The sequence below is a fragment of the Hemiscyllium ocellatum genome, chromosome 2 (assembly GCF_020745735.1).
Source record: "Hemiscyllium ocellatum isolate sHemOce1 chromosome 2, sHemOce1.pat.X.cur, whole genome shotgun sequence".
Taxonomy (NCBI): domain Eukaryota; kingdom Metazoa; phylum Chordata; class Chondrichthyes; order Orectolobiformes; family Hemiscylliidae; genus Hemiscyllium; species Hemiscyllium ocellatum.
In genome coordinates this window covers 106,750,542-106,763,512 of record NC_083402.1, presented here as the reverse complement: position 1 = coordinate 106,763,512, position 12,971 = coordinate 106,750,542, and the positions used below count along the sequence as shown (strand labels likewise).

General features: G+C 40.2%; 1 protein-coding gene across 2 annotated transcripts in view; it reads left to right on the top strand.

Moving 5' to 3' along the window:
- The window catches only part of LOC132824466 (lysine-specific demethylase 4C-like), a 436,488-nt gene that overhangs the window by 217,923 nt on the left and 205,594 nt on the right, over positions 1 to 12,971 (top strand). For both annotated transcript variants that reach the window (XM_060839018.1, XM_060839010.1), the window contains one exon: positions 8,443 to 8,804. In XM_060839018.1, coding sequence (XP_060695001.1) covers positions 8,443 to 8,804 — 362 coding nt within the window. The remainder of the gene's footprint in view (positions 1 to 8,442; positions 8,805 to 12,971) is intronic.

The following is a 12,971-nucleotide window of genomic DNA, read 5'->3' as shown; positions in this document are numbered from 1 at the left end:
GTTATTGACTGTGTATTCATGAGCTCACAGGGAGAGACAAGCCGACCGAATGGTCACAAGTCCTTCCGTTGAGATACCGAAAGTTGCGTGATTGTATAGGTTACAATCATTTAACAATTAGCGAACTGTTAATCGTAGGATAAGGTGAGTTTAGGCACTTTGCCCAGTCACTAGCCTCAGTCGCATAGTGTCTGGACAGTGTTAGTTGGTAGCTGATAAGCAAGTTTCAGTATACAATAGGTTCTTGTAAAGGAAGAGCATTCCCATGCGGGAAAAGACTTCATTATCAGGTATTAGTACAGCTGCAAAGTCAACCACCTCACTGAGCCTGGGAATGTATGAGCTTTGCAGGCAGACACCAACATCAGATTCAAAATAGTTGCTTTGGTTGTAACAAATCTCCCACACTCATTGTATGTTAGACTTCTTAGATGATGACCTTTGACAACTTTTCCTCTCGAATTTTCTTTCTTTTTTTCAATTTACTGACATAAAGCTTTGGGTTCTAAATTCACCACCTGTCCCTGTTTCAATATTAAAGGTGCTGTGAACAATTTACTATATCTGATCATTTCCTCAAAATGTGAAGTTTACATCTAGGATGAGAATGAATTGTTTTCTGTAATATCAATAATTTTGAAAGTCATGGCAAATTTCATAGATTGCTGCCTTCAAGCAGACTCAGTTATGTATGGGCAATAGCATAATGGATGGTTTGGAATGCAATATAATTGTAGGCAATCCTTTTGTTATTTGGAACATGATTCAAATTGTTGAAAGGCCAAATTCTGCTAAAGTAGCAATTGACTTTACCATTTGTTTACATTTTATAAAGCTTCTGATAGACTTAGTAAGCCTGAATGAGCATACAGTTGATGAATATATTAATGATTGAGATACATGGATGTATGATGCTTAATAGGGTATTTTTTCCCTGGTCATTTCCTTGGCATGTATATGCCAAACGGCAGTAATTCATTACCTATTGGCATATATTTATACGGCTCTAGAGATTGTTAAACTACGTGACTGAATGTAATTGTATATACAAATAAGTTCAAGTTCAGAATGATGAACATTACACCCCATTAATGATATTAGGTATAAAAATTGATGAAGTAATCAACATTCGGTCATATTTCACTTACCATTTAGAACAAAAGAACCCAAGGTAATATTTCAGCTATTTATGATGAATCAAACACTTGCTCATTTGCTATTTTTTTTCAAATATATTTCCATCTTACTTCCCACTGTAGCTTTAGATTGATCTCAGCACACATATTTTTGAAGCCTAATAGCTTGGTGGCATATCATCATTGTAAAAAAAAATTGAGATTTGCACCAAAGATTTTTAAAAATAATTTAACTTAAATGGCTTGTGTGGAACTTAAACACTAGTATGCGTCTATTTTCTCCAGAGGACTTGTTTCTGTGTTGCATATATGTAGATGTAAGTACATGTTTAAACAAGTTATAGTTTTGCTGAGAAAAAGTGCATTTGTTTAACTGGCACTTTCTCCTCAGTAGTGATTCATTATTTTTCCACAAGCTCACTGTCTTCTCATACAGAGTTAAACATTGTTTTTCATTCATATTACTTCCAAATTGTCCTGATGAGTGCAAGACGAAAAGCATAGTCAAAATATCATCTTTTCAGCACTCCTCCAAATGTAATAGTATTGGATCAGATAAAGAAAAGTGTGATATGCTCACATTTATTTGATACCAAGAACTTAAAACAGAGGAGCTGGTATTCTGCATTATTAGACTGTGACACGTTTCCCTTCCAGCCAAACAAACAGTTCTAGTCAAATTGATCCACTCTGATTTTACTTCTCTTCAACGTCTCTTTCATCTCTCCAGCCATTTGAAATTTTACACGTTTCTGCTTTAACCGTTAACCATGGAAGTAAAATTTATGTTCTGAAAGAAATGCGAATAAGGTTCTTTTTGCTGTCTGTTCCAACGTTTGAATCTGTGGAACCTTATTCTTGGTTTTTCAACTACTGGGAATAGTCTACTTTGTCCCAATCTGTCATAATTTCAAGTACTTTTATTGATTACGTTTTTTTGAGGAAGTTACCAAAACGATTGATGATGACAGAGCAGTAGATTTTGTTTATTTTTATTTTAGTAAATCCTTCGACAAAGTTCCACCTGGTAGACTAATTAGTAAAGTTCTGCCTACATGGGATTCACGGTGAGCTTGCCACTTGGATTCATTATTGGCTGAACGGCAGGAGATAGTGAGTGATGTTATGCTTATCAGACTGGAGGCCTGTCACCAGTGGTGTTCCACAGAGGTTGGGTCTTGGTCCTCTTGATTGGCATTTATTTGGATGACGATATAGAACATATGGTTGGTAAGTTTGTGGATGACACCAAAGTCAGTGGCACAATAGACAGCGAAGAAGGTTTTCTAAGATTACAAAGGGATCTTGATCAAATGGGTCAATGGGCTGAAAAATGGCAGATGGAGTTTAATTTGGATAAATATGATGTATGGCATTTTGGTACAACAAACAAGGGGAGGACTTACATAAATAATGATAGGACCTTGGGTAGCGTTATAGAACAGAGCGATCTACGGATGCAGGTGCATAATTCTTTGAAGTTTGCATCACATATAGACAGTGTGGTTAAAAAGACATTTGGCATGCTGGCCTTCGTTGCTTAGAATTTTGAGTATAGGAGTTGGGAAGTCATGTTGAGGTTGTACAGGACATTAGCCAGGCCTCTTCTGGAATACTGTGTTCAGTTCTGATTGCTCAGTTATAGGAAGGATATTATGAAGCTGGAGAGGGTTCAGAAGGGATTTACCAGGATGTTGCTGGGTATGGAAGGTTTGAGTTATAAAGAAAAGCTGGATACGTTAGGACTTTTTTCATTGGAGTGTAAAAGGTTGACAAATGACCTAATAGAAGTTTATAAAGAAATGAGGGGTAAAGATGGAGTTAATGGTAGTTGTCTTTCCTCTAGGGTGGGGAATTTCAAGAGTGGGGGCATATTTTTAAGGTGAGAGGAGAGAGATTTAAAGAATACATGAGAATCAAATGTTTTCTGTGGTTCACGTGTAGAATAAACTTCCTGAGGAAGTGGTGGATGTGGGTACAATTACATTTAGAATATTACATGAATAGGAAAGATTTGAAAGATATGGACTTGGAGCAGGCAGGTAGGACTAGTTCAGTTTAGGATTATGTTCGGCATGGACCGGTTGGACCGGAGGGTCTGTTTCCATACTGAAGGACTCAATGACTCTATAATTACAAAGGTAATTATCTCTAGATTACTAACTAAGCTGAATGAAAACTGGCAAAGGGACACACAGATTAGAGGTTGAAACATTTAGCTGAAAGAGTGTCTGGAATAAAGGAACTTCATTTTGTTGGGCATCAGAACCAGAACTGGAGAAAGATGGAACTATGTTATTGTGATGCACAACACTTAAGCTGAGTTGGTATCAGTGTTTTGAAAAGTCAAATAACCAAGATGGTTAATAAGACTTTAAGCTAGTAACATGGAGAAAAGGTCAGATAAGGGTAAATTTTAAAATTTAAGGGAAGGTCAAGTTGTAGAGCAGAGTCGTGATCTGAGTAAAGTCCAGCAGCTTGTGTTAGGAAGGAAGAGTTTTAAGCCATCTTCAAGGAGATCAGTGACTACGTCTTCATCAGAAAAAAATGACAAAGTTAAAATGGGGTTTCTATCTCTGTTTGTAGCCTGATCTAGTTCGGGATCTATTCCAAGATATTGATGTTTAGAAAAGATGGGCAAAATGGAAAATGAGGTGGGTTAGTTTTGATGATGGATGAAATAAAAGCAGCAATGAGAATGAATCTTGCCAAGAAAATCAAAATGTTTAACCTGTAAGACTGGAGCTAAGAAATAACAATGGACAGTAAACACTGATGGGTGTAGTTTTTAAGCATACCAATGTTGGAGAGAGATAAATCAAGGATTTGGAGGTGCATGTAACAAGGGTAATATAATTGTTCTTTAATGTTGTTCTAGACTAGTCAAACAAAATTGAGAAAAAAACAATTTGGAAGACAAGTTCACTGCATGCTTTCAAGGCTAGAGCCTACAATCGGTCATTTGGAACATCACTGAACAATTAGAGTAAGCAGTAAAAGTCCCATCTTTCCCAGGGAAATTATATTTGAAAAATCTGTTTGTGTAATTTGATGATGTAACTGGCATAAATGGGAACTATTAGAGATGTGGTAAATGTTCATACTTTAAGAATGATATGGAGGAGCCAGTGTTGGACTGGGGTGGACAAAGTGAAAAATCACACAACACCAGGTTATAGTCCAACAGATTTATTTAGAAGCACTAGCTTTCGGAGCACTGCTCCTTCATCAGGTGGTTGTGGAGTGTAAGATCATAAGACACAGAATTTGCAGCAAAGATTGCAGTTACATATTGAAATGATAAATTGAAAAACCAGGATTGTTGAGTCTTTCATCTTTTAGAATGTGTTACAAGTTTTTGTTCATTAATATGTAAATGCCTACTTCTAAGTAACCTTCTCGAGATGACTTAAGGTTTTATAACAAAAGGTGACATCTCAGCTCAGTGAATGCATTAAAGGTGTGAGATTAGAGTCTGTCTGTATCCCAGTGTCAAATCAGACTGGCTCTATTTCCCCTTCAGGACAACATCCCCACAACACCGTACAACTCTTGTCATGTCAATCACTGCAAGACGTGTCAGAGTGTTGACATGTTTACCACCATTACCCATGGGGACACCACCCACCGTGTATGCAGCAGGTACTCATGTGATTCAGCCAACATGGTCTATCTCATATGCTGCAGGCGAGGATGCCCTGAGGCATGGTACATTGGCGAGACCAAGCAGACGCTACAACAACGGATGAATGGACACCGCACAACAATCAACAGACAGAGGTGCTCCCTCCCAGTCGGGGACCACTTCAATGATCAGGGACAGTTGGCCTCGAATGTTTGGGTGACCATCCTCCAAGGTGGACTTCAGCATAGGCAACAACGCAAAGTAGCCGAATGAAGGGTGATAGCCTAGTTCGGTACCCACAAGGATGGCCTCAACTAGAATCTTGGGTTCATGTCACCTACAGGTCACTACACCACACACGCACACAGCACACAGCACACGCGCACATACCATTTCACAGACTTATACTCCATCACACCCACACACATACTTTACCAAGCTTTCTCACATGCAAATGCATGCACGCAAACATATAAGTTTAGGGGGTGAATTTATATTTGCAGATACGTTTTATTTGGCACAAAAAATGCACAAGCTGCAGGCAGTCAATTCATGTGATATTTTATAAATTCCACTTTGGAAATAAACCAGCCTGGCACAACATTGGGATACAAAACTTGCAATATTTTAAAAGATGAAAGACTTAACAATCCAGGTTTGTTCAATATATAATTTCAGTTGCATGACAGTCTAATCTTTTGCTATAAATTCTTGTCTTATGATCTTTTACTCCACAACCACCTGATGAAGGAGCAGCACTCCGAAATCTAGTGCTTCTAAATAAACCTGTTGGGACTATAATCTGGTGTGTGTTTTTTAAAATTTTGTACACTTTAAGTAGCATTCCGTAAGATGTTATACAACATTAGGGCTGATGGATTGATTGTCAAATGAACAGAGTAGGCCTAAATTAATCGATTCCACTGTAGGAGGGAGCAAATAGTGGATTTTTTTTTCAGAATTAGCCCAAAGATCTTTATTATTTACAACCACACCAATGACTTAGATAAGGAAAATGAATGCAATCTATCTTACTTTGTTGACTATACAGAACTGATTGAGAAAATAAGGTCAGTGAACAATATAAACAGATTAGAAATAATATCAAGCTGTTAAGTGATTGCACAAGAAGATGGCAGGTGGAGTTTATGTGGGGAAGTGTGAAATTACCAAAGTTTTAATGTCAAAAAGGAGAGCCCTGGGAAAGATGTGACTTCAGTAAGAAAACAAATCCATTACTGTTGTTTGTGAAAACAATTGAAGGTAAATGTGTTTCTAAACATATGAAAAAGTCAAGACATTTGTGGGATTGCACCAGCGGGGTTAATGTGTATAAGATTATGACAGATTTGAATAGACAAAGAAAATCTGTTCCCATTTGCTGATGGTACAGTGACTAACGAATATAGGTGTAGATCTTTGGGCAAGAGACATGGTGGTTATGGGGATGACTGTTTTTGCACAGCAAGTGATAATGAGCTGCAACTTGCTGCTGGTAAGGGTAAATGAATGAAGCAGAATGAATGATGGACTTTGAAAGAATATTGGATGTTCATTTGAGGGATATAAACATGGAGGAATGAGACTTACTGGATTGCTTGCAGCGAACTGGCATGGACTTGTTGGACTGAATGACCTCCTCCTATACCATAATGACTGTAACTATGAACTACTTTGAAGCACTGTAAAGAAATTTTTTTAATGAAGTGAGAGAGGGATTTGGGTGACCTTGTTCACAAAAGATAGTGAGTTAATATAAAGGACACTGAACAGTTAGGAAAGCCTATTTGCCCTTACTGTATTTCAAAATGATTGGAGTTTAAGAGAAAGGAGTCTTGTGGAATTGGTCGTCAGCAAAGTGATGAAAGGGTGATCAATGATATTATGAAATGCATTTGCTCAGTGATAGCCAGCTCACTACAGCAGTTTTGGTTTTGTCAGGGACACTCAGTTCCTGATCTCATTCCAGCTTTGGTCCAAAAATGGACAAAAGGGCTGAACTCCAAAGTTAACGTGAGAGTGACTGCTTACAGCATCAAGGCGGCATTTGATTGGAAATGGCATCAACAAGTCCTAGCAAAGCGGGAATCAGTGGGAATAGAGAAAAAAATTCTCACGTGCTTGAAGTCATACAAACACAAAAGATGATGCGATTGTTGGAGGTCAGTCATTTCAGTCCAAGGAGGTCATTATAGCAGATGTTTAGGATTATGTTCTAGGTCCAGTATTCTTTAGCTGCTGCATCAATGACCTTCCCTCTATCAAGAGGCCAGAAGTGGGGATGTTCTCTGATGATTACACAATGTTCAGCTTTACTTAAACCCCTCGGAGACTGAAGAAGTCCATGTTCATATTCAGCAAGACCTAGAAATATTCCTGGCTTGCACTGCTGGCAAGTGGAAAATAGCAATTGCGCCATCCAGGCGCCAGGCAAGGACCATCTCCAATAAGCGAGAATCTAGCCATCACTATGGTGTTATCATTATTGTTACCATTGACCAAAAACTGAAATGGGCAAGCTATATGAATATTGTGGCTGCAAGAGCAGGTCAGAGGCAAGGAATTCTGCAATGTGTAACTCTCCTCTTGTTTTCCCAATTTTTATCTCCCATATACAAAGCAAAATTCAGGGGTGTGATGAAATACTCTTCTGGGTGAGTGCAGCTCTAACAAACTCAAGTAGCTTGACACCATTCTGGACACAGCAGCCTGTTTGATTGGTTCCTCATTTCCCCACCTTCAGCATTCAATCCTTGCCCCACTGATGCTCAGTCGCAACAGTGCATGCCCATCTACTAGATGTGCTGCAGCAACTTGCAATAGCTCCTTTGACAGCACTTTCCAACCCACAACTCTACCACAATGGAGTAGAAGGAGAGATCCATAGGAAACGCACCACTTGCTTGTTCCCTTCCAAGCTACAAACATCTTGACTTGGAACTATATTGCGTTTCATTCCATGTTGCTGGGTCAAAAATCCTTGAACTTCTTAATAGCACTTGATAGTACTGCAGCTTCTCAGGAAGACCGTTCACTACCTTATCAAGCACAATTAGGGATTGGAAAAACATACAACTGTAGCTAGTGATACCGACATCTTGAAAGCAAATTTAAAAAAATATAGGCCTTTGGTAAGATTACACCTTTCACACTGTGCAGTTTTGATCTTCTCACCTTAGGTTTTGTGTACTTTTAATTAAAGAAATGCAATGAAGGTTCACAAGACTGAGTATGTGTTGCAAAAGCTCTTATTTCAAGAGGTTGAGCAGAATGGGCATATATTCTGAGTTTTCAAAGAATGAGAGTTGATAATTGAGAATATCAAGTTCTGAAAGGATATGATCAGAGTGAGTTTTGAGTTGCTTTTCCTTGGTTGGAGGACTTGGTTGGGACCATAGAAACAGATGAAAATGTGTTGCTGGTTAAAGCACAGCAGGTTAGGCAGCATCCAAGGAATAGGAAATTTGACGTTTCGGGCATAAGCCCTTCATCCTGAAGTCTTCACTGACTTTTTTGCCAGCTGACATGGTTCATTGCTGATTTATGGGAATGGTAAATTTGAAGTAGCTAAAAGAATGTCCCTTTACAATAACTAAATAACATGTACAGTCTTCATTACTGCAGTTGTTGGTTTAGCTTTATGTAACAATTCAAATCAAAGTGTTTTTTTTCTCTGCACAGAAACTGATATCAATCTTGCCAGCACCAGGTGCAAAAATAAAGGTAATGGAAAGAGAAAACTGGATGACAGTTTATCACTAACATCGACAGATGCGTTTGGTGCCGTCAACAATTCTTCAGAACGTTCAAGTGTTGACATTAAAGTGGAGAGCCAAAGCACAGCCAAGGATTCGCCGATGTGTAAACAGGAGGATGTGTTCCATGAGAAGGCCAAATTTTGTCAGAAATCATTTGATGATATTGCCACAGATAATGAACAGAGCTGCTGGAAACAACGCGAAACTGGCAGTGTCTCCACAGAGGAGGAAACCAGCGAAGCAGAGAGTGGAGAAAATGGCTTAGAGCCTGGAGAAGTACCAAGTGTAATAATATTTTTAAAAATATGTCCAAGAAATGCCAACAGTGAATTAATGTATAACACTTTCTTTCCATAAACATTGCTTCATTTAACAGGTGCTGTTCAAAATTTAACAGTACAATATGGGTAAGAATTGTTAAATGTAATTGGAAAAAACTGCATTGCTGAATCATTGAATTCTTCACTTGCCATTTTCCCCAGAAAATCTACGTAATTGTTGCAATGAAGAGTTTTAGTTGAATATAGTGGTCATGGATCCTGCATTAAGTCTGAGAAGATAAGTAAAAACTGGGATTGTGTAGATCGTTGGCTTAGCAACTTGGTGCTACTGATCTTTTATTTCATAAATGAAAGTGCATTGTAAACTTCCAATCTCAGTACTACAGTTACCATTGTTAATCTACAGGCCTGTTGTATTGCGTTGGTGCTAATTCTAGGAATGTAAAAAGAAATATTTAGGAAAACAATTGTTTATAAATTTAGTAGGCCCTGGACCAATATCAGAAGCAGCTTTTAAAAATTCATTTGTGGGGTGTTGGTGTCACTGGCTGGTCAGCATGTATTGTCTGTCCCTTGTTGCTCTTGAGAACATGGAACTGAGCACCTTTTGAACTGATGCAGTCCACCTGCAGTAGGCTGCCTCACAATGCCATTCAGAAGGGAATTCCAGGATTTTGACCCAGCCACAATGAAGGAATGGCGATTATATTTCCAAGTTAGAATGGTGAGTGACTTGGTTGGGAACTTGTAGAATTGAAAGTTCTTCTGGGTGGAAGTGGTTGTGAGTTTGGAAGGTGCTGCTGAGGATCATTGGTAAATTTCTGCAGTGAATCTGTAGAGAGTACACACTGCTGCTACTGAACATACTGTTTGTGGATGTGCTGCCAAACAAGCAGGCTGCTTTGTCCTGGATGGTGTCAAGCTTCTTGAGTGTTGTTGGAATTGAGCTCATCCAGGCAACTGAGCAGTATTCCTCACACTCCTGACTTGTGCCTTATAAATTATGGACAGGCTTTGAGGAGTCAGGAAGTGAGGTACTCACTGCAGTATACCTCGTCTTTGACCTGCTCTTGTAGCCACTGTGTTTATGTGCTGAATCCAGTTGAGGTTCTGGCCAGTGCTAACCCCTAGGATGCTGATAATGGAGGATTCAATGATGGTAACATCATTGAATACCAAGAGACAGTGATTAGATTGTTTCTTATTGGTGATGGCATTTGTGTGGCGTGAATGTTATTTACTACTTGTTAGCTGAAGCCTGGATATGTCCGATCTTGTTGTATTTGGACATAGACTGCTTCCATCTCTGAGGAGTCATGAATGGTGCTGAATGTTGTGCAATCAACAGTGACCTTATGATGAAGGGAAGGTAATTGATGAAGCAGCTGAAGATGATTGGACCTAGGGCACTACCCTGAGGAACTTATGCAGAGAAGTCTTGGAGTTGAGATGACTGACCTCCAGTAACCATGATCATCGTCCAATATGTCAGGTATGACTCCAACCAGCAGAGAGTTTGCCCCCGATATCAATTGATTCTAGTTTTGCTCGGATTCCTCGATACCACTATGAGTCAAATGCAGCCTAGATGTTAAGGGCTGTCACTCTCACTTCACCTCTGGAATTCAGTTCTGTTGTCCATGTTAGAGCCAAGACTACAATTTGGTCAGGAGTTGACGGACTCTGCCCGACCCTAAACTGGGTGTCACTGAACAAGTTATTGCTGAACATATGCCTCTTATGGCATTGTTGATGACACCTTTCATCACTTTACTGATGATTGAGTGTTGACTGATTGGGGTGGGGGAGGGGAGGGGGATTGGTAATTGACTGGTCAGATTTGTCTTTTTTTTATATACAGGACTTACCTGAGCAATTTTCCACATTGACAGGTAGATGCTAGTGTTGTAACTGCACTGGAACATCTTGGTCAGAATCATATAACACCAAGTTAGTTAGAAGAGGCAGTGCTCCAAAAGCTTGTGATTTCAAATAAACCTCTTGGACTATAACCTGGTGTCATGTGACTTCTGAATTGAATTGATTGAAGACAGGTATCTGCATTGCTGGAGAAGGCCACAATATGTTCGTTCACTCAGCACTTCTGCCTGAAGATTACTGCAACTTCAGTCTTGTCTTTTTGCTCTGATGTGTTGGACTCTTCCACCATTTGAAAATGGGAATATTTGTACAGCCGCCTCCTCCAGTGTGTTGTTTAATTGACCTACTATCATTCCTGACTGATGTGATAGGACTGCAGAGCTTACATTTTATTTGCTGGTTGTAGGTTTGCTTAGCTCTATCAACCACTTGCTGCATACGCTGTTTGACATGCAAGGAGCCCTGTTTTGTAGGTTGACACTTTATTTTTAGGTATGCCTGGTGCTGCTTCTGGCATGCCTTTCTGGACTCTCCATTGAACCAGAGTTGATCCCCTAGCGTGATGGTAATGGTTGAGTGGGGGGATATACTGGGCAATGAGGTTGCAGATTGTGCTAGAATACAATTCTGCTGCTGTTGATGGCTCACAGCACTTCATAGTGTTGGTATGGTGGCTCAGTGGTTAACACTGCTGCCTTACAGCATCAGAGACTGGGTTCAAATCCAGCTTCAGATGATCATCTGTGTGGAGTTTGTACATTCTCTGTGTTTCCTCTGTGTGGTCTGGGCTCTTCCCACAGTCCAAAGATGTGCCCATTAGATGGATTGACCATGCTAAATTGCCCATAGTGTTCAGGGAAATGCAGGGTTACAGGAATGGGATGGGTCTCAGTGGGATGTGTATTAGAGGGTTAGTATGGGGTGAATGACCTGCTTCCACACTATCAAGGGCGGCACGGTGGCACAGTGGTTAGCACTGCTGCCTCACAGCGCCAGGGACCTGGGTTCAATTCCCGCCTCAGGCGACTGACTGTGTGGAGTTTGCACGTTCTCCCCGTGTCTGCGTGGGTTTCCTCCGGGTGCTCCGGTTTCCTCCCACAGTCCAAAGATGTGCGGGTCAGGTGAATTGGCCATGCTAAATTGCCTGTAGTGTTAGGTAAGGGGTATGGGTGGGTTGCGCTTCGGCGGGTCGGTGTGGACTTGTTGGGCCGAAGGGCCTGTTTCCACACTGTAAGTAATCTAATCTAATCTAATAGATGGCCAGCCTTGAGTTGCTACTTCTATTCAAAGTATGTTCCCATATCACCCTTATCTCCCACAATACTTTCTCCAAGTGTTGTTCAATATGAAAGAGTACTGATTCATCAGCTGAGGGAGAACAGGGGGTTTCCTTGCCCTTGTTTAACCTGAAGCCGTGAGGTTTCATGGGGTCCCGAGTCAATGTTGAAGACTCCCAAGGCAACTCCCTCCTCCATTGTACCTGACTGTGAGGCCACCTCTGCTGAGTTTATCTTGCCAGTGAGACAAGACATATCCAGTAATGGTGATAGTGGTGTCTGGGACATTGTTTGTAAGATATGATTCTGTGAGTATGACTATGACAGGCTGTTGCTTGACTAGTCTGTGAGTCAGCCCTCCCAATTTTGGTATGAGCTCCCATATGTCAGTAAGGAAGACTTTACAATGTTGACAGGGCTGTTTCTGCCGTTGTCTTTATTGGTTCAATGTCAGATGCATCCAGTTTCATGTGGTTGAGACTTTGTAGCGATTGATACAACTAAATGGTTTGCTAGGCTATTTTGGAGGGCAATTGCGAGTCAACCACATTGCTGTGAATCTGTAATAGGGTTGTATGGTAGGGGATTTTAACTTTCCAAACATCGACTGGGACTGCCGTAGTGTTAAAGGTTTTGATGGAGAGGAATTTTGTAAAGTGTGTACTATGTGGATGTACCTACTAGAGAAGGTGTAAAACTCGACCCACTCTTGGGAAATAAGGCAGGGCAGGTGACTGAGGTGTCAGTGGGGGAGCACTTTGGGGCCAGCGATCATAATTCTATTAGTTTTAAAATAGTGATGGAAAAGGATAGACCAGATCTAAAAGTTGAAGTTCTAAATTGGAGAAAGGCCAATTTTGACTGTATTAGGCAAGAACTTTCAAAAGCTGATTGGAGGCAGATGTTCGCAGGTAAAGGAACAGCTAGAAAATGTGAAGCCTTCAGAAATGAGATAACAAGAATCCAGAGAAAGTATATTCCTGTTAGGGTGAAAGGGAAGGCTGGTAGATGTA